At 36.8% G+C, this 23102-nt stretch overlaps 1 protein-coding gene across 40 annotated transcripts in view; it reads right to left on the bottom strand.

The window, feature by feature from the left end:
* Window positions 1-23102, bottom strand: part of PTPRD (protein tyrosine phosphatase receptor type D) — a 1154223-nt gene that overhangs the window by 36424 nt on the left and 1094697 nt on the right. For all 40 annotated transcript variants that reach the window (XM_071425013.1, XM_071425049.1, XM_071425014.1 and 37 more), the window contains one exon: window positions 14548-14723. In XM_071425013.1, the coding sequence (XP_071281114.1) occupies window positions 14548-14723 (176 nt within the window). The remainder of the gene's footprint in view (window positions 1-14547; window positions 14724-23102) is intronic.

Here is a 23102-nt window from a genome sequence, read left to right as displayed (position 1 = left end):
TTCCTTCTGAGATCAGTGTTCATCAGAGAAGAAGCATATCATGAAATTGAGTCCACAGTCATTTAAAAAAATAGTTTGGTAGAGAGTTCATCCATCAAATCTAAAAAAACCACAAAACATTTCATTCAGAGGAATCCTAATTTTAAATTTCCACAGTCTAGAATTAAAATATGCAATACTTCTATGTAAGATGACACATAAGAGAACCATATTTTTATCATCATTTCTAAGGCTCAATAATTTGTATCGGTTAAAAAGGGTATTTTCAATGATAACTGTTAAGAAAACAGAAATGCTGAACCCCTAAACCCACCAAAAATGTAGTACAAAGCAGTATGGCAGTCAAGTAATTTAAAACATTTTACTTTCAGTGGCTGATGGGTGAAACAGAGAGTCAATCTCTATTCTATTTATAACAATACATTCTTACCAATTAGCCCTGCCTACAGTACAGAAAATAAGTTTAAACTGAGTCCAGTAACAACACAGTGGGTTTTTTTAATACATGTCTTCATTAATCACTCCAAGCCAGACGCATACAAAATTCAATGAGAATACACTAAATGTAAGAAACATCAAAAGCAGAATATTGCACAATATTTGCAGTAAAAAGATGTGAATTGTCATGCTAATCCACGAGGGAAAGTGATTATTTCCCCAAAATGGAAAATTAAGATATGCATCTTTGAAACTCGCGGTTCTCCAGGTTCTTCATTCTGCACAATAGTTATTGAAAAAAGACTTAGTATGCTCTCCAACACTCCAGACCCAAATAGCTCTTTCTCACAGATCATTTTATTTTGAGGCTCAGAGGTCACAGATCATTAATGGCTCACAAATCACAGTCTGAGAACAAGTAATCTAGATAGAGAAGAAAAAAATTCTACCCACTGAAGCAGGGGATAAGAATTAATTAGTGGCCAAGTAAAGGGAAACAATTTTTTACAGGCAATGATAATTTAGTTTAGAGAAAACGAATTTCAACAAAGTAACTAAAAATGTTTATTGACACTGCTCTATTAAAAAAATAGGATTGATAGTGCAAAAATTCTCTTATTAAGTAAATAAATAATTACTTCCTTGTGTCACTTACTGAAAGAATAAGTACTGCAAATAGTTCACAAATATCCAGTATATAATTGCAAGTTTCCTAGTACTTGCCCCTTTGCTCTTTGTAAATCAAACTAAAAAGCATGTTTTCAATTGAGACATTTAAATATAATTATAGAAAATCTAGCTTCATTTTATAATTAATATAGAAACAGTGCAACATGTCTATATTGGTTACCTGCATTTTAAACAAACAAGTTGGGGTTTATTATTTATTAATTCCCATGGAATGGAATGTTTTTGGGAACATTTTTTCATAGAAAGCGTGGATACACAGTAACTGTAATTTGTAATCTTAGCAACTACAGGTTTACTCTGATTAAACCTGGGGTTTTTTGAATTAATAAAAATGATTTTTTAAATTCAAACAAGAGAGAAAAGTGTAGCTGTGCCTTTGCATGCCAAGATATGTTGTTCTCTTCACTGGGCAGATCTAACATTGAAATTATATGCTTATAGAAGCAGTACCAGCTTCCAGAGAGCATTTCTGAAAAATTACCCACCTTGCAGTTTGCTAATGACAAAGTTTGACCAGTTTGAAAATGACAGAAAATGTTTGTTTTATTTTTATTTTGTAGAGTAATCTAATGTTAAAAATTTACTCAGACTTAGAAGGCTATTTTTCAGTTAGGCTGGGAAAAAATAAATGTGCATGCTCCTTTAGGTGGAGATTTTGTTTGGGTTTTTTTTTAATGTACTAATTTATCTAACATAAACTTCAATTATGGTATATTTTTTCTAAAATACTTTCTGTGAGACCTACATGATGCAGAGGACTGGTGCTGGAAGCAGACAGTAAGTGTTCAATAAGAAACTCAATTTGTAGTGTAGTATATATATTATTTGAAAGTGGAAACTGATGAAAGTAAGTATCAATTTTTTTAGAAAGAAAACCTGATTTCAGGTTGATGTGGATTTAACCTTCTGGAAGAGCACATGAAGCGTAAATTGATTGAACTGCATCTTCTGTCCCTTTTGCCTATTGATTTTTCTGAGATCAAGAGGTCTTCTTCAGAGATGTGTCCTTATGTGCCTCCTACCCTCATTTGCTCTGTGATCATAAACCTTATATTCCCAATACTCCTAACAATTTAGAGTCCAATTTATCTTTGTGAGAGATTAAGCAATGTTTTCTATTGGACTTCACGGGCAGCAGAGGACCAGATAATACAAGTTGATTGGTAAGACACTACTTTCTGAGACAGAGTTCTTTCCAAACCTTTTATTCTATGTTAAGATCCCAGTCTTCAGCTCTTGAAGTGGGAGAGGTTACATATCCTATGTTCTTTTCAGAAAAAGAATCTCAACCCCCAAAATTTAACACTAAATGTCAACAAGTCAATTTTGAAATTTTTTGCCAAATGTGTTCTTGCTTTAGCTTTTTGGCCTGTTTAATTTCTGTGTAGTAAGAGCCATTTCTCTCTTGCTACTGTAAATTATTTGGAAAAAAAATATTTTGGCAAAGTATGCTGATGATAATACTAGCTCTCTCCAGAGTGACAATCATAGTGTTTTTATTGTGAGTTATTTTCTAATATATCTTTGATAAGCCCTCACCTCATAGTCATCATCTTTCTCTTATCCATGTAGTCCTGAGTTCCAAAGGTTCATCTTTTCCCTAGCAGACTATATTCACCTGCATCCAAGAGTTTTTCTGTGCCACTAACTGCACATGAAAACAGCTTTCACCAGCAAATATCTACTATTCTCTTGCCTACAACTAAAGATGGCAAGATGAATGAAGTAGACACATGAGTGTGAAGTAATTCACTGGTGATCTATGAGGGTGTTTTTTTTAAGAGAAATGTAACTAAAAGTACTGAAAAGCATACCTTTTATTCCTACTTTTACTCTCACAGAATCACAGAGTGACAAGGTTGGAAGAGACCATCAAGATCATCAAGTCCAACCATGCCCTAAAACCTCAACTAAACCATGGCACTGAGTGCCACATCCAGTCTTTTCTTAAACACATCCAGGGATGGTTACTCCATCACCTCCCTGGCAGGCTACTCCAGAACTTTATCACTATTTCCATAAAAAACTTTTTCCTGATATCCAACCTATATTTCCCTTGGTGCAGCTTGAGACTGTGTCCTCTTGTTCTGTCAGTTGCTGCCTGGAGAAAGAGACCAACTCCACCTGACTACAGCCACCTTTCAGGGATTTGTAGAGAGTGATAAGGGCACCCCTGAGTCTCCTTTTCTCCAGGCTAAACACCCCCAGCTCCCTCAGTTGTTCCTCACAGGGTTTATGTTCCAAGTCTCTCTCCAGCCTCGTTGCCTCCTCTGGATGCGTTCCAGTGTCTCAAGGTCCTTCCCAAACTGAGGGCCCAGAACTGGACACAGCACTCGAGGTGTGGCCTCACCAGTGCCGAGTACAGGGGAGAATGACCTCCCTGCTCCTGCTGGCCACACTGCTCCTGACACAGGCCAGGATGCCTTTGGCCTTCTTGGCCACCAGGGCACACTGCTGGCTCATGTCCACTCAGTTGTCACCAGTACCCCCAGGTCCCTTTCCAGCCACACCATCCCCAGCCTGTAACACTGCAGGGAGTTATTGTGGCCAAAATGCAGGACTCAGCACTTTATTTATTAAACTCCAGCCTGTTAGACTCTGCCCATGCATCCAACCATTCCAGGTCTCTCTGCAGAGCCCTCCTACCCTCCAACAGATCAACACATGACCCCAGCTTAGTGTCATCTGCAAATTTACTAATGAAAGACTCAGTACCCTCATCCATGTCATCAATAAAGATATTGAACAGAACTGGCCCCAGCACAGACCCCTGAGGGACACCACTGCTGACTGGCCCCAGCTGGATGTGGCACCGTTCACCTCCACCCTCTGGGCCCGGCCATCCAGCCAGTTCCTAACCCAGCACAGAGTGCTCCTGTCCAAGCCGTGGGCTGCCAGCTTGTCCAGGAGTGTGCTGTGGGAGACAGTGTCAAAGGCCTTGCTGAAGTCCAAACAGACAACATCCACAGCCTTTCCTGCATCCACTAGTCGGGTCACTTGGTCATAAAAAGGGACCAGGTTGGTCAAACACGACCTACCCCTCCTAAAGCCGGGGTCTGATACCCTGGCCACCTGATAAGTTCTGTGTGATGAAAATCAATATAAACTGTTCCATGACCTTACTGGGTACTGAGGTCAGGCTAACTGGCCTATAATTACCAGAGTCCTCCTTCCCACCCTTTTTGTGAATGGGTGTCACACTGGCCAGCTTCCAGTTATCTGGAACCTCTCCAGTGAGCCAGGACTATTGGCAAATGATGGAGAGGGGCTTCACAAGCTCATCTCTCAGCTCCCTCATGACCCTGGGATGGATCCCTCCTGGTCCCATGGATTTATGACCATCCAAGCATCTCAGCAGTTCTCTGACTTCTTCTCCTGGATAACAGGGAGACCATCCTGCTCCCTGACAGCATCTCTCAGCCCACGATCCTAAGTTACACACTGCCAAAACCACTACATATGAAATCAGAGCAGCTCTCAAATGACTAAATACAATAAAAAGAAATCTTTTTCGGTGCCATAGAAATGGATGTAGCTAGAATATATAACTAATGGTAGGCACATTCTCTTAACTTGCCTCTCAAACATACACATATTTTCTTTCTCTACATTTCTTCCATTCAGACCATGTAAATCCTCGCTCTTTATGGAAGTACAAATATTCACTGAAAGCAAAGCTGTAAAAAAAAAATGTAAATGCATCCTTTTTCATTAAAAATGAGAAGCTTGAGACATTTTCAGACTTGAAGGGTTTCAGCTACAAAGTTCCTAATATTCATAGATATTCACACTTCAACAAGTCATAGACACTAGAGAACATGCTGCTATGCATCAACAGAGCTGAAGGAAGTGTATTTCCATATGAACATATGAATACAAAGATTCCTGACATTCAAGGGTAGAGAAATAATTTTCCAGTATAAAGTTCCATCATTCATGCTGAAAAGATCCTTCAGGTAATTCTTAACACATGAACCAGCTGTTACAAGCCATCTAAGATTATAAGGACAAAACAAAAAAAGATCAGGAAAGAGACAGAAAACCAGTGTAAGGCAGATACATATAGCAAATGATTTGCTGTAAGAACAGAGTATTAATTATGCTGAATCTAGAATACAAAATATCAGTAGAACATAATTTCTTGCTCCTGTTTTCTTATAAAAAGACTTTTGCAGACAGAATTTTCTATAGTATTTTCAGATGACTTTCCTTCAAAAACAGAAGAATAACATAATAAATTATGTTGAATGGCAATAATAATTATGCAATAAGAAAGGTAGTGCCAATTGTTGCTGGTGGAACCTGTCTCAGACCCTAGCAGCTAATTTACTGCCTCAGACATTTCAGCTGATGTTTTTCTCCAAACAGATTTTACATCGAAGCCATTTTCTTTTTCCAGCGATGCCTTGCCACCTAAGGATTAGGCTGATATGACTCTAAAGCTTAAAGACACTGACAATAGTACTTGAGATTATAATGCAAAGATTAAAAAAAAATCAGAGTACAGACAGGTTTTTTGATTTTATTTAAATAAGATTTGCTCTAGTGCAACTCACTGAGTTCAGTCTAGGCTTAAATGAAAGATTAAAATATAAATTCATAGTCATAAATAAGTTTTGAATTTTGGTCTTAATTACAGTAGCCACAAAAAGAAATTCCAGTAAGAATCTGGAGGCCACATAAATGAACCATAGGCTAATCAATTCATAACAAATTTTAGTCCTCTACTAAGGCTTCAAATACACCCTAATGACTCCCCTATTTTCTGGAATTTCTGAGATATGATTAATAGGTTAACAGTTAACGCTGAAAGATAGTTGATTAATTAAAGAAATTATCCCCAGATTTTTTCCATTCTGATCCTTTTGAAAGAGTGTGGTATGGTTATTAAAACAAAAGGAAACAGATATTGAAAGGAATATTGGACATGTTTAAAAGTGTTCTCTATCTCTATTTTCATCTTCATCTATACAATTAAAAAACAGTTCAAGGCTGTATTGCTGGTATCAATGCGACATGCCTTTTTTGAGCTCCTTCTAACAGCAGGGAAGGCATGGTTTTAATGAATTAATTTTGAAGGATGAGTCTGTCAAACAGTTAAGTTCAGCAAGATTTTCCAAAAATGTCTTGAAAAGGTTTCAATGAATGGACTGACTGGAAAAGTGAATGTGCTGTCTACTTTTTGTTTCATCCTCTTGTACTCAAGGCTGATCACTCTGTGCAGCCTGAATAATACTTTCACAGAATAAGATATTACAGTATGAAGAACATATTGAACATTTCAGCCTGCTATTCAAGTGCTGTAATGAAGATCTACTATTTTCCATAAAAGAGAACTACCTCTTTAAGCTGATATGAATAATATGATATAATAAGCTGATATTATGTAAAATATCAGTGAAACAAAAGGATCAAAAGAAAGAAACACCAGATCAAAAAAATTCTATTATTATTATGTCTTTGGTTCACTTGAAACAGAACTAATACATGAAAAGGTACATTGGAAGGTGTTTCGTGGACCTAGAGGTCTCAATCTGGATTTTGATTTTTAAATGCAACTTCAAGCCAAGGTGAGCTTTCTATAACTAGTTTAATACACAGATGAAATTCTTAATCTCATAAATGTATTTCATACAGTTCCTGTTACATGAACCAGAAAATTCCCCTAGAAAAAGCATTGATTACCAACCTCAGTATCCATCTGTGTCCATTAACTTCCTTAGAACACAGGACAAGCTCTGTAAATTATGTAAAATGTTAAAAATAATATTCTTTTTCAGAGACACCTGTTAGAGGAACTTAAATTTTCCTGATTTGTTGCTTGCCATAAAGGGCAACTGGCCTTGAGCTTTTCACCATAATCTGCTAAATAAGGAAAAGTAGGATCACTTTTTGATAAACAATACTAAATCCACTCTCTGACATTTTCAAGCCTCAAATTGCTTGACAGAACACCATATGCTGAAGCAATATGCTACAATGCTAAACCAAACATGACCTAATCATGTGTCCAGAGAGGCCACAAAGCCAGTGAAGGGTCTCAAATCTAAGTGATGATGAGGATACAATGGTTGTTCAGTCTGGAGAAAAGAAGGCTCAGGGGGTACCTTATTGTGGTCTAGAACTACCTGAAAGGAGGTTGTGTGAGGTAGGGGTTGATCTCCTTTTCCAGGCAACCAGCAACAGGAAAAGACTGCAGCAGAGAGGTTCAGGTTGTATATCAGGAAAAAATTTCTTCACTGAAAGAGTGGTTAAGTATTGGAACAGCCTCACCAGGGAAGTGGGGGACTCACCATCCCTGGAAATGTTCAAAAAAATGAGTGGACATCTCACTTTGTAATATAGTTTAAGGAGCACAGTGGTATTTGCTAAGGTTGGATTTCATGAAGGTCTTCTCCAACCTTAATGATTCTGAGATTCTATGTTCAGTCAATTCTGAAAACAAGCAGAATTTTTAATCTTCTAACTCAAAATGTCAATGGGCATTTTCTACATGTGGCATAGTTCCTCTGTCTGTATTAAGAGAGGAATTATATGAGGTAGTAGTATATGTCTTACCTCAAGTGCAAAGCAAAGGAATTAAGAAAATAAAGTCGAATTGCAGAGTTAGAATATGGTTTTGACTAAACCATTTGCTATATATACACTTGCTTCAGGGAAATAATATTTTTATAGAAAACTATCAGTTTACCCTAACAGCTAAAAGAAACCACAAGAATGATAACACAAAAAACCTAGATGATTGCCTTGAGAAATACTTTTGGCAATACCAGGTATTGTCAGCTAGAGGTAAGACTCTGCAGCAGACAGTCCTTGAAAGCTTACAATGGAAGACACTGCACACAATATCCCACCAAGGTTGTTCTATTCTTGACATTACATTTTGGAAGTTCTTTAATAGTTTGATATAAATAATCTTCACTGCATAGCTTATTTCTTCCTCCTTAAAGCCCCAAAGGCAGGGAAAATGGTATATTGTTTTGGAATTTTTTAAAAGCCTTTCACATGCTGAAAGACTACTGTGATTGCCTTCACTGTCTAATATATAAAACAAATCAAATATTACTATTTCTCCGCATCTGATCATCACTGTTCTCTTCTAGATTCTCTCTAATTTACCAAGATCTTTTCACATGGAGCATTGATTCTGTATGTTCTCAACTTCAAATGTATATAAGCTGAAATAACCAGACTTGGAGCCTATTAACTGTGTAAAAGCAAAATTAACCCTACTTATAGTACAGCATTTCCACAGCTAATTTACTGGATGATATTTACAGTCTGTATTTTAGTTGAGGAACCTTGGCACAGCTCTTCCACCTGAAATGTGCCTAGAAAAAGAAACTAAGCTTTATTGGATTAGATTCTTGCATGCATTAAGCACCTATGACTGACTACATTTCAGTCACAGAAATTGAGAGCTGACTATGTTCCTGCCCTTGTGCCTCTGAGAATCCTTCCATAATAAACAGTTATGACTGAGTTTTACAATTCTGACATTGCAACTGGTAAGATGCTACCTCGTAAGATGGTGTAGGAATTCTTGGACTGTGGCCATGGCATTCTGTTACAGTGAAAAAAAACCCAGTACAAACCTACACATTTTTATTTTTGTAAATCTGGTGAACACATGGTGTACTTAATTTTGTGTTTTCCTTTTTTTTCTCCCAGTTCTCTCATTCATTCATCATCTGACTCATATCTTAGCATGCAGCAAGCACTAAAGAAGTGAAGTAAAATTCTGATAGTGCATTATTGGTACAGAAGGCAATGGTTTACCACTAAAACTAGGGAATGAACAATGACAAACTGCATATTTAATTCCTCTTTAGTAAAACAATACATTTTAGTATGAAAAAATGCCATCAGCTATGTGTCCTATCTACTAATATCTGCTGTCTTATATGCTAACATAGCATAGCTAAATTATCTTTTTATATTTTCCCATATAAATATACTTCACAACTTAAAAAAAACTCCACATTTTTACACACCTGTGCTGCCCCATATAAAACACTAGTGAAAGTTTTCCACAAAAATCAATTATATTTTGCCTAAATACAGTAGAATACAGGTGCACATAGGACTGTATTGAAAATATTCCTAAATTAATTTTTAAGTGCACCTCTTGCTGACTTCTCTATTCCTTTAGTGAAAATGTCTAACTGTCACTTATTTTTGATGCACTATTTTGACAGGTAATACCTCCAGTATTACCCAAACATACTTAGGAGGAAAGATCTGAAATTTTCTGCAGAAGCCCTGCACAACAAATGGAAAACTAACTCCATCACATTTGCATAAAAGCATGCTGCATCCATATCATACAGAAAAGAAAACTGCATTCTTCGTTTTCTGTGCGTATTATTTACTCTGGGGCACATACTCTTGCTTTGTCTTGCATATGAAGTCAGATAGATTAGATATCAGTGTCTACTCTGCCAGCAACAAATCAGGATTCAAGAAAACTCTTCACAACATGCACATTTTGAGTAGAAAAATGTAGTGCTCTTCCCAGACCTGCCTTTATTTTTTCCTTTCCTATAGCAAGACTTGGAAATCTTTGGTTGCCAATGTCTGTTTCAAAGCTGTTTTTACTAAGGAGTCTGAATGTACAATTACATTTCCCAGTCGTTGTGGGTTTGTTTTTTTTCCTTAAAAAACCGAATCAATCCACCAAGCAAAACAAACCTCAAACAATTATTTTACCTACTTGATATTTCTACTGTCACCCATTTTCCATTTTTCTTACACATGGAATAGTCTATAAACCTATAAAATTTTCATTGAAATACACAGACAAAAGTGTTCTGGTGCTTAACACTTGAATAACAGGAGTTCCTATTTAGCATTTCAGCAATACCAGGAAAAGTCCATTTACCTTTTCTTGTGAGAGTGCCATCTCTCCTGGCTCTCTCAGGTGTCAGTGACAAGTTAAGAGACGTTAAGTCCAAGGACTTTCAATTATCTTTTGATGTTCTTATGGAAAAAAATACAGGACCCATGCAAATAGTCTCATGTGTATCAATAATGGGGAATAAATCTGAGAGAGGATACATCATTTTCCTACTGGGCTTGTTTTGATCTCCCCCTTCCCAATGAAGACTCAGGATTCAAGATGTTAAACCTTGACAAACCAAGATGATTATTCTACATATATGGTTTTTTAGATAATTTTTGCTTATAATATTGATGATGATATCCACTTCATGATAGTCAAATAGGTGTTTGGATCAGGCTAACAGAATAGCACAAATGTAGTTCTCTCATGTGTTCATTTAGTCATTAGCAAATTTGAATGAAGCTCATAGTATCACTAAGAAAACCGAAGCCTTCCTCATCAGTAAAGAAGGTCAGAATCCGGCTCAATATCAACTTGATATTGACATTATATTGTCATTTACCTTCTATTATTTGCATAATTGATAGTGTCACTATGTTTTCATTTAGCTTTGACCTGATTGGGTTTTTTTGTCAAAAGATTTTAAACCTAGGCAATGGGGTCTCAACACAGAAAATATTGTAATGAGGTCAACGAGGGAAGTATTTTCTATCAGTTCCAAGATAGCAAATGTATTCAAAATACAGAACTACAAAGCAAAGAAGGAAAGGATTGAATCCTCCTGCACGTGGACAATCCTATCCTGAAACAGTATCCTATCCTGAAAAAGGAGGAAGGACTATATGCTTGTTGGAGGCAACATGGTAATGTTTTGCTATAAAGAGAGATTTTTCATCTTATCATTCACACAATTCACTACAGCTCATGAGTACTCAGAAAATCCAAAGAGTTGAGAGGAGCAAAAAAACTGCATCCAAAACTCAACAACAACAAAATTTAATCTGTACTGCTTGTGGTAGAGGAGAAGGCAGAGAAGTTGGAAAGAGAGGTATCATACATTAAAGTTTTACATGTTTAACATGTTTCCTTAGTGTAACACACAACTGCTTTTTTCAATCTCAAATTTAAAACCTTCAATATTGTTTTATTTCACTAAGATTAAACTCATATCTGTGACAAAAATGCTACTAATACTGTTCCATGCACCGCCAATGTGTGTAATTCTTTTTGATACAAATTACTTTCGTGGTAGCTGAATGATGAGACTGACTTTCTCTTACAGTCTGGTTTAGGTCAAGGGAAATTCAGGTGATGACATTTAATATGAAACCAACTAAGTGTGAAAGGTTATAAGTGAAAGATCTTTTTTTCCTGCAGCTTCCTTATAGGCAAACAAATGAATAATGAATTCACTGTAACATCTTCATTTGATCTACTCAGCTGTAAAAGATGAACATTCTCAAATCTGAAGTCATTCAGACATCTAACACATGCTAATGAACCAACTTTGTTTCTGCAGATGCAATTAAAATCCTCATCTTTATCTATGCAGTCCAGGTTATAAAGGCTGATACCAGGCTGCAGGACTACATAATGCAAAAAAGCTGCCTAAACAGAAATGACGACATGAAAATGGAAAGCAGAAAGTCTGAGGGAGAAACAATCTTGCCTTGCAGCGGGAATAATGATCAGGCTGCCAAGACACAAAAGCAATCAAAACAGAATCAAAGGAGAAAGAGAAACAAAATTAGCAAAGCTCTTCATCCCTAATGATATGTAACAGTGCTTATATTTCATGTTTGAAATCTCACTTGTTTTTCTTCTACAAGAATATGCTATATAAAAATGATAGCACAAGAAAAAATAGCAATGTAATGTCTGTCATCACTGGGTTTTTTCCCTGCACAGGGATTCCCACTGCTGCCTCACCATCAATGCCATTAATTACATTACATGCAGCCACTGTATTAGAAGTGGTAAGTGGTATGCCATATTCACAGAGCTGCTGACTCTGAGACTGGGAGCTGAGTTATGTACTGGATAGCTGGTATGTAATGCTCTGCAATGAATGCATCAAATTCAGCCTATGAACACAGAAGGCGATAAATTATGCACAAAAAATACACAAATATAAGCATTGAATGCATGAGCAATCCGTTGACTAGAATGTCTAGTTTCTTATTCCACTTAGAGAATGTATTGCTTCTGAATGCTAATCACTTACGGAGGTGATTACTATTCTGATCAGTGGTTTTTTAGGGTGCAGCCAACAAAGGCTAGAGTTAGCTTAAAACTCTGCTAGGCAATTACTGGAGAGAAAGAGAAGGATTTCATTTAGCTACATCAAAACATCCTTCTAGACAGTGGCTGTCTGTGGCCTGCAGTATTAAGATAAACTTTCAAGTACTTAAATATACCTTTTGCAATGGGCTGCTTATTAGGAACTGATCTTTTTTCTTTGCTCTGGTGTCACTTACCAGCAATTTTAAAGAATTAATTAGTAAAGAAATGGGCAGAATTACATTTTCTCAATTCCAAACAGGCAGTGCCTGGACTAGACAAGGTCTGTAGACCCAAGATTAAACTAAAAATTCTGCTAAAATTACCATGTGCTATGTACTAATTGCCATCAGGTATGTAAAATCAGTGGTATTAATGTAGGTTGAAGTTACATGTGGGAAGTGACTCTATAATTAGAATGCTATACATTGCTTGAACGGCAAAAAGCCTACTCTACTTATAGAAATGACAGGAAGGGTAAAAGAGTAAATATATATGTTTTGGTAAGCCTCCAGAAAGGAATGACTGCTGCCAAGAGGTTCAAGTTACGTAATCACTGCAATTATAGGTATCCAAGCATATGAAAAAGACATCAATGCCAACACAGTATAGCATTAGACTTTATGGTGCAGTCCACCCTGTTCCAAGCTGACACATGCTGAAATATTTTCATTTTGAAATGGAGCTCATCCATGAACTACTGAAATATCAACTATTATCCAGTTACTCCTGTAAGATACTTTTACTGATTCAAAACCAGTCTGGATGATAAATCTTCTGTCCTCCTCTATAATGTCTTTCTGTATTACTGAACTCTTCTTCATACCCCATACTTATAGCATTTTTTAACTCATTGCACAGAGTCTTTGATACTTTAGCTTTTTCCACCTTCCACCTGTAGTCCTGCAGCCTGCTTCCCACTTGCAGCTTCCTGCGGCTTCACGCAAGCTTCTAGGACAGAGTACCTCAGAATGGTTGCAGCAGTGTTTTTCTGTGAACTCCTGTTTATTATTCACTTCCTGGATTTGAAAACCCTTCTACTGTTGTTGGCCCAGACCCAAGGGAAATGATAACCACTGATGTTAGTATCACCACTTCTTTCTCCCAGTTTCTGATTTCTACGTTTGGTTCAAGTTTCTGGCTTATAATATAGCCACATAAATGTGTTTGCAGAGAGCTCAGCAATGAACCAGCTGTGCAGCACTGTGCCTAGCCAAGGTGTGCGCCCAGCAATGGTAACAGTATCACAAACAACCCGTGAGAACTTCAAGTACCTCTTGACACAAAATACTGTTACTGTAGAAAAAGTTTGATAGAGAATCCACCACTGATGGCTAAATACTTCCTGATTGACTGCTGCTGATGATTTTTCTCGTTTCTCTTTCTCCCCATCTTTCGCTTCTTCTTCTCTTCTGTTATTGTCTTTCCTTTTACTCTTTCCTCTCTAATAACATCCACTCTTAGAATTGATAAATACCACCAAATATGGACCCACTAGTAAATCTTCAAGAAACACACCATGATCTGTCACTACACTTTCTATCACTTTCTTTATCTTATTTAAAATCTAATTACTATTTTTTATTTCCCTTTATATATAGCACATTTTTTATTATAACTCTTCTAATAATAGAATCTATAGTTTAATTATTTGAATAGTATCATGCTATTATCAGAACAATATCTGTATGTTTTAGTGCTTTACTTTCCTAATTTTACTTTGGTCTGCAAAATTGAATTTGAAATACCATGGATAATTTTGTATTCCGTTACTGCATGTGTTGTTGTAATTTTCCTAGCTACCAGCATCTGCTCAAAAAAAACCAAATGTTTCTCAAGCAAATCTTCATTGATATTAAACAATGGTGAATTTATACAACTTAAAACTGAGAAATGAATGCTGTTGACATACACTAACTTCCTCGTAACAGGATGATACAATCATGTTCTTATTACTACAGAGGAAGTAACTCTTTTGAGTTACCTCATAAGATTTCCAACATGATAACAAAAAAAATAGCCCCCAAAATCACTGTGATCAAAAAATTAAAAATTTTCCAGAGCATAAAAAAAAACCTAAATAAATGTTGTGACTTGGTAGTTTCTTAGTGAAAGCAAGATGTCCTATATATAAGTAATTTTTGTGGTGCAGACACTTTAAACTTGTAGTAACCTAAAAATCCCCTCAGTTTTTACACATATAAAGAAGACAGGCGAACATACATGAAGGAAACAAAACAATGACATTAGTGGTAACTCAGGTACAATATTTTTAACCTTGCATAAGTTTTCCTTACCCTGGACCTCTCCTCTAGTTTTGTCATCATGACGACTGTTGCACCTTGTTGCTCCCACATCATTCTCCAGAAGTCACCAAAGGTTTCTGGCAATGCCCCCTGCGTTGCTATATAAGCATTCTGCTTCCTGTATCCATCTATGTAATTGGCGTTGATATAGTCGCTGCCCGGGATGCCTGCAAAGAGAGGAGAGTGAAAACACAGGGCAAAGTTTCTCTGCTGTCCTGTTTTACAAGGGCTGAACAATCCAAATCCACGACGACACTGGATTTGATGAATCCTGGCTTGCTGTGTGTGCCAAAGAGTGCATGGGTACTTACACGTGAGTGTAGGCCATCTGTGGAGTCAAGAGGCATGGTGGTCTCTCTGGGAATATTTGTTCTTTTGAAACAAGAAACTTCATGTGATAAGAAGTATAAAAGAAGCCTGAAAATCTGTACCAGGCAGAGAGACCTGAGGGTCAACACAGCAGCATTTAAAAGCTGGTCTGATACTGCCTGCAGACAGCCAAAATATGGCAGTGCTACCTGGGACATACCCCTTTGAGGATTTTCAATCAGAGACCCTGAGTAGGCTCCTCAAACATTCTTGTTGAGGTCATTGCAATTCCTTTAAATACATAAGGAAAAAAAATATTGTCAAGACTATTAATATCACTGCTATATTCATTTTCTCCATTAAATGCTAAGATAATTATGAGTTTTATTGTAACAAAACACATTATTTAAGTCAGATTTAAGAAACAGTGAAATTTTCTGTATGGTGTATGCATGAAATAAAGACCTTTGCAACACTGAATAATAATTAAAAGCATTAAAAGAAGTGGGATCCAAGACTTGTGTGCACATGGGACCTACACCATTATTTGCTTGGGGCTCAGGTATTTTCGACAAGACGTATACAGGAACTTTGTCTGTGTCTACCAGACACATGTCCATTCTTAGAGCCCCATAGGAAGCAGTCCAGTTCCTAACTGCAATCTGTATAACTCAGGGTATGCCACAGGATGCCTGGATTGGAACATGCTGCCTACCCAGGCCAAGGAGGTGTGTTGGCTGTAGCAAAGGTCACATTACTACTCTGCACTAATAAGGTAGGCATGCTCATGGAAATGGGTAAAAATGGACTTAAAATTCTCAGACCACTGCTGAATTCAGCATAGCAGTGCCCAGCTTTTAACTCAGACTACATGTGGGCTGAAAGATAAAGCACTGAGGGAAGCATTTTTATGTCCCTGCTGTTGTTTTAACTGATGACTAGAGAAAGAAATAAGATATTAATGTGAGATCTCAGTGCTGGCTGAATGGCAAAGCAGTGTTAATTAGCTGAATATAATCATCTGCAACTTAGTAAGTTTTGTTGAAGTAATTGACAGAAGTTACTTATTTGAGCAGAATTGAATGATTTATATTTATGCAGCCAATCTGCCACGCACAACTCTACAACCCCAAGAAATGGTAGAGGTTCCACAAAATCTTTCAAAAGAGAGTCAAGGTGATGATACCAGCTCCAGGTTTATTCTAGAGCTATGACTGTTTTCCCTCATCAAAGCAACAAAATTGAGTTTCTTTGTCTATGAAACAGAATAAATTGTAAATAAGTACTTCCCAAGATGGTTGTCAGAAACAAAATCTTCAAATAAATTCTAATGCATTATCTCCTGCTAGTGCTCCCAAATCAGGAATTACTGGACCTGCACACTCCTATCTTTCCTGACTACAAGTAGCACACATCTGAAAATGTCTTCCAAAATATTTTTAATTTGAATGGAAATTAGGTGTACCTCTTTAAAATGGACTGTTCCTTTTAAGCTACAATTTTAATTGTTTCAACACTTATTCAGAGTAAACCTGAATGTTTCATTCCACTACTAACTTAGCAGTGAATGAACCCACAGACTAAATGTCACAGTAAGTAAAATCCAATGTAATCTGGAAATTATTCAGATTATGGGTTACTGCAGCTGTAGTCTAGTAAAAAATTTTGCCTTCATGCCTGATAAAGTTCCACATACATTCCTGTTTCATATGTTCAAATCATATTTAAACTAAATTTTTAATTTGTTTTTACTTTCTGTGCACAGTTAGAAGAAAATCCTAACAAAATATCTCAGAGATAGAAAGACCTTGTGACTTCAGGGTTACAAGAGAGGCAGAAAATGGCACTCCTCAGGCAAGATGCAAGAATGGACACAGGCAGACTGTCTGACTGATTTGACCTGACTGAAAGTCTCTTCAGGAGAAAAATAAAATAAAATAAAAAACTTGTTAACCTGCATAGTCCATAGCTGAAAAGCATGATTCCCCTCCATGAAAGTCAGAAAGTGGAGCTCAAAAGCATCACTCTTGTAGATCTGGAGCTGTTTTATGTGACACTTCTTATTGTGGATATTGGAGTTAATGATATAGAAAAATAACTGCTACAAAATGTTGTATTTTCTTCCTTTATCAAGATAATAAAACTTTTTTTCACAAAACAGATGAGAAAGAAGAATGAAGCCAACAGGAGAAAACTACACCAACTGGGTATTATTACCAAAGGAACTGAGAAAGCTGGTAAGAAATGTTTTCTGCATAAATTAGAATTCTATTATGATGCCTGGTATCATACTTTGAAGCACATGTTATAAATAAAAGCCTGAGGAAAAAATGAAAAACAACACTTTGTAAAGTGGTTAAATGATCTTCTGGGAAAGCTGTCCTCTGGAACTGATAATGCACAAACTCAGTGTGAAAATTAAGCATGAGAACTACTGCAAGCTGTTCCCTAAAGAATGATCTTTACAAATTTTAGCAACCAATACTAGTACCTGATGTAAAAAAAATCCAGAATCCTGAAATTGTAAATTCTCTTTCTACTCGCTAATTTGTATTGAATTTATTGACAAATTATATTAAAATATATAACCTCTAAATTAAATAAATTCTAATTCTTTCAATTAGAATGAAGAAAAGCTTCCAGATTACACCTTTCTTGATCTAAGATTCAAGTCAGAAATATTAAGATTAAGAATTACTGATAAATTCAAGGAAGATTTCTTCAAATATAGATTAAAGTGGAAATTTTCACTCTGATTCTCCACTTTATTTCTGTAACATGGACATGAAAAATTTAGCTAGAAAAATTATTTTACAAGGCAAGTCAGCTTCACTGCACCAAATGAGGATATATTTGGGACATGGACATGAAATTCCATTTACCACAGGCCCTGAGCAACTATTAATGAATTAACCAATGAAGTTTTGGGGGGAAAAAAAATACAACAAAACATGTTGCTTCAACACTTGCACTGAGCTTTGCATCAAGCATTTATCGCTAGCAGAATACAGTACTCAATAGTACTGTACAGTACTCAATAATACTTGATCTACTGAGATCAAGAGAACAACTTGATTCAGAATGCTCAGCTCCATTTCCTCTCTCACACACAGTATCCATTAGTGATATTCTCTGTTCTCTATCCACTCTCATAGTCCCTTTAAGTATTGTACCCATTTCTCACAGAGTCTCTTTTCATCACTATTTTCATGCATGACCTCAGTTTCACATCCTGCCCCAAAATCCTTAAAGCCCTCTAGGGAAGGTGCTTCATCATGAGAGGACTAATGAATTTGTTAAAAATAACAAATACAACAATTGAATATCTGTAAATATCTATGATGACAAAAAATAAAAAATTATCAAAGTAAATCTAAATATTAAAATTTCCCTTTCTGAAATGACTTTTCCAGCCATAACCTCATTCTGAGCTGAGAAAACAGAACAATTTTGTGTCAAGTCCAATAGTGCAAAAACAATCAAATGACAACCAGTCTGACTGCAGTACAATGAAATCCTGCAAACTTTTGTTAGCTGCCATAGCTTGAAGGCAACATACCCACAAGCACAGCAGCAATTGCCATCATTACTTAAATTTGGGTTTCATGGTTAAGAGAGGTCAGTTGTTCTGTAACAGCATGGGTCAAAAAAGGGACAAAGCAACCAAATTCTGTAAAATTGATATGAACTTAACCTAAGTCTTTTGGCATCAGTGGGATTTATTGTACCTTTAGGATGGCATACCTGAAGTATAAATTAGGGTAATCTATGCAGTATAACCTGACTTTTATAAGTTTCATGAAAGCAGAGACACAGTTTCTGCACAAGAAGTCAGTTAAAGACCAAGCTCCTGAACCATGATTCTACCACAACTATTATCTAGTAGCATTTTCAACTATGGTGATGAATGACCAGAGTCTGCAATCTTTTAATTTAGCCAGAAAGGAGTTAAGCACAATGGGGGAAGAATCAGATGAATAGTTCAGCACAAAAGACAATCCACTTTTAAATATCTCAAGAGAACAATGTTTAGTTTTTATATAGTCAAAGTGAATGAGCAATGAAATAAAATTAGGTAATACCACAATTAAAGTACAGAAGATAAAAAACCCCATGAACTGTATTGCTCTCAATTTATGCTGAGAATGCATGAGCTGAGATGACAGTACAGCTTACTGCAACATAGACTCAGATCCACAGGGCTAATAATGTAGACCCTAGGAATGATTCACTTGATTTCCTGAAGAGTTATAATCTCAAATAACTTTAATTAGACTTCACATTTTATTCACAAACTGAAATCAAATAATGAAATTATTTCAAGCCTTTACAAAGGCTGAGTACTGAACAGCCTTTCTATTTAAAATAAATTAAACTATAAAGCTTTGTTTCTGCGCTGCTTCCCTAAGACATGTGCTTTTAGTCATGTGCATAAATAGTGTGAAGTAATAGGATTAAATTCTGTCATGCTTGTAAACAAGTTGGAAAAATACCATGATGAACTCAGAGTGTTGATGAAGTTGTACTACTGTTTTACATCAATGTCTGGTGTTTTGAACAATGCCAGAGCAAAAACCACAGGCTGTTTGTGCATGTGTGAACAAAACAGTGAGAAAAATCTAATTTATATAAGAGGCATGCATCAGGTTAACTATAAAAGAATGCAGATCAGGCCCCTTGCTATCCTCTCTTTTTCATCTCTTTCTCATCTCTTTCTCTTTTGCTTTCTTTGTCGCACCACCCCAGCTCTGCACCATCCACATGGAAGGAACAATGTGGAATCTGGGGTGATATTCTTTGTTCTCTCTCTCTCTCTTGCTTTCTCTGATCAAACCACAGCTGTCATTCTATCCCATGCTCCATACTGAACTTTATTGCAGGAGTGCGGAGATTGTGGACATGTGTTGCGGCTTGTTAAGCCAGCACCTTTGAGGGGTTAATTTTAGGAGGTGAGAGCTATATTAGTGTGCTGTACAAAATTAAGGGCTTGCTAGCCACCACATTTGTGGAAGAAAATTTTAAGAATGTAGAGGGTTGTTAGACAACACTTTTTGACTCTAAATAGTTGTCTGATTGATGGAGTTAAGGCATGCCTTAAGAACATAAGCACAAGAGACCTCACTTCAGGTCCGGCTTCTTTGTTCAGCCTGATGAGAACTTACCATAACAATGTGCCCCCTGCCATGGTTGTGACAGCAGCCCTGGTTGGCAATGCTGTGCCTGATGCTCCTGAGGACATGTTTGGCCCCCTGGATGCTGCCCCTGTGCTGGATGCTCCCAAGAACGTGTTTGTCCATCCTGGCTGCCAGGGCACTGCTGACTCATGTTCAACTTGCTCCCTCAAGTCCTTTTCTGCTCTCCAGCATCTCATTCTCCAACCGTTTGTACTTCCAAGGTTGCCCCATCCCAGGTGCAGAATCTGGCACTTTGTCTTGTTGAACTTCTGTGGTTGTTGATTGTTCAGCCCCCTGATTTGTCAAGGCATCTCTGTAGGGCCTCCCTGCCTTCACGGGAGTCAACAGCTTCCTCAGTTTTGTATAGTTTGCAAACATGGTTAGTATCCCTTCCAGTCCTACATCCAAGTCATTTATGAAGATGTTAAAGAGCACCAGCCCTATGGTGGAGCCCTACAGAACCCCACTAATGACAGGTCCTCAGCCTGATGCCACCCCATTCACTGCAACCCCTTGTGCCTGACCTGTGAACCAGTTGCTCACCCATCACATGATGTGATTATCCAGCTGTATGCTGGACATTTTGTCCAGAAACATAGACCATGAGAGAAGGTATTAAAAACTTAGCTGAAATCCAAAAAAATTACATTAACTGTCATTCCTGAATCCCCTTGGCCAATGAACAGGTGCTAGGTGACAGTAACCAGTGTTTCTGTGGATGTTTTTGTTACATGAAATCTATATAGTTAAGCAAATAATCAAATTGAAATGGTCTAAGCACAAATCTGTATTTTAAGAACTCACTGAAATATGGAGCAGCACTAAATCAATGAAGTACACCTGTAGTAAATATTTGTAAAATGAAGGCTTTTTACAAAGACTGATGAAAATTCTCTACATATCATCCCAGAAGGATGAAAGAAAGGAAAAGATGAAGGATGAAGAAGGAAAAAGAAATGTCAGGAAAAGAAAACCTACGGATAGCTGGATTGTGAATAGACTGTTAGGAGGACTAGGAGAGGCTGGTGAAGAGGGAGAAGATGAATGATATGGAAACTCAAAGGGAAATGTTGAATTAGAGAGAATTTATGGACGGAAGGCAATGCCAGAAAAGGATAGGCAGAAGATGCAGAATTAGGCTTGACAAAGAATGGGATTGTGTAGAGGGTGGAAGAGAAGTATTCGAAAGGAAACGGAAAAGGTGACAAAAGTGAAATATAAGTATGCAAACAAAGAACTAAGAGTGTAGAAGATCTGCAGGCAAGATGAGAAATTTGGAAGATTGCAGGTGAGAAAAGAAACTTGGAAGGTGACCAGCAGAAAGACATGGAAAAAAATGGAAGCTCCTTTAGAAAAAAAAACCAACAAAACTTAGCATGAATTTGTTTTGTTTTGGTCTAAGAACTGTCTAGTATTAAGAAGTCCAGAAAGGAGATAAACAGATTGTTCTGTGCAGGTCCTCAGAGGCATAGGTAAGAGCATTGCATCAAGAAACGATCCACAATGCATGACAGTATGTGCAGATGGCAGTATGTTGCACAATACTACAAAGCAGACACTGAATCCTAACATGATATCCTCATACTGTAATTATTTTACTGTTGTCTGAAACTGGGTTTAGCCATCTTTTTAATACTGAGTAACACAGCAGTTAACAGACAAAGGAATCTTTTATTGAATAGAAATATTAATTTATACTCTAAATTATGCACTCAAAGAGATGACGAGTGTCTCTACTAATATGAAAGGATATGATATCTGGTTTGCTATTTCCTGCAAAACCCAGTTTCAATATGAGTCTTCACGGTAAATATGTACAAAATCTTCATTAGTCAGTCAAGAACAAAGCCACCAGATGTTTCCTTGGAGTTTTTCCCAATGGAAAGTATGTCAACATATGCAGGAAAAATTGTTCTGACTAGATTTTAAGGGTATCAAGAATGGCAGCATTTAAGTTATAACTATTACAGTATCAGTAGGCTCATACACCTACAGCTTGTCTCAGCATTGTTGTCAACACATGCACCACGACATCTACACTATGAAATCTACTTCACAGGGGCTCTAACACCATGAAATCACTTCACCCATCTTTCTGTATCCATATTCTTTATGGGTATTTCTGTATCCATCACCAAAATACTTTTGTTGTTTTTAAGGCACACCAACCAAAATACTTTTGTTGTTTTTAAGGCACACCAAACTTGTAGGGTGAGGGACCATTCAGTTCCTATTGTTAGCAGAAGGCAACATAAATGCAATGTGACAGAGTGCAAATAGTTTGTACAGGTCATGACTCTTCCATAGTTACAATGCTCCAAACAATTTCTAAATCTTACAATGATGGCCTACATAATCAAAGCCAATTTAATGGCAACTGGCCATCAGACAAATAATATTAGCAGCTTTTTGCCTTTTCTTTCTTGTCCATTCGTATTACATTCAGAGCTTTCTAGTTTTCTAGCCGAATTTTAAAGTCACTAAATTTCCAAAAAGAAAAATTACTGTGCTGAAATATGATAGGTATTTTTTTCCTTTTAATAACTGGCCTTGTGCAAATACATCCACATATAGAAGACTTTTAGTCATTAATATCTCCTAAAATAATCAGCAAGGCATTTTAAAATGCAGAATGTTTATCCATTCCCTCCCCACCTCCTGAATTTCTATTTAGTTCTTAGAGGTTGAAGATCACAGATCTAGCTGTTTTAACTCAATCTGTTCATCTTTTGATCAGTAAATTCTCCCTTAAATCTATTTGGATGCATATAATAAACTTCACTACATTCTAACATTCTGTCATTATAGTTTAAAATTCCAAGTGTCCATCTCAGAAACAGCCAAAGACAGCACAATATGAGCTGATTTCAAGACTTCAATCAGATTTCAAGAACATGGGAACAGAATTTTGCAAAGTAAAATTTTCTTTTCAGGAGGAAAACCAAATTACCATGTCCAACCTGGGTTTTCTCTCCAAAGGGAAATCTAATGTAATAAAATTTAAGCAGTGATAACAGATATATTTCTGTGAAATGAGTAATTATGTTGTGGAACTCCATACTG

This window comes from Agelaius tricolor, unplaced genomic scaffold (assembly GCF_023055355.1).
Source record: "Agelaius tricolor isolate 1412-34295 unplaced genomic scaffold, bAgeTri1.0.p SCAF_4, whole genome shotgun sequence".
Classification (NCBI taxonomy): Eukaryota; Metazoa; Chordata; class Aves; order Passeriformes; family Icteridae; genus Agelaius; species Agelaius tricolor.
Note: the sequence above shows the minus strand (reverse complement) of the source record. Positions and strands in the feature narration are given on the sequence as shown.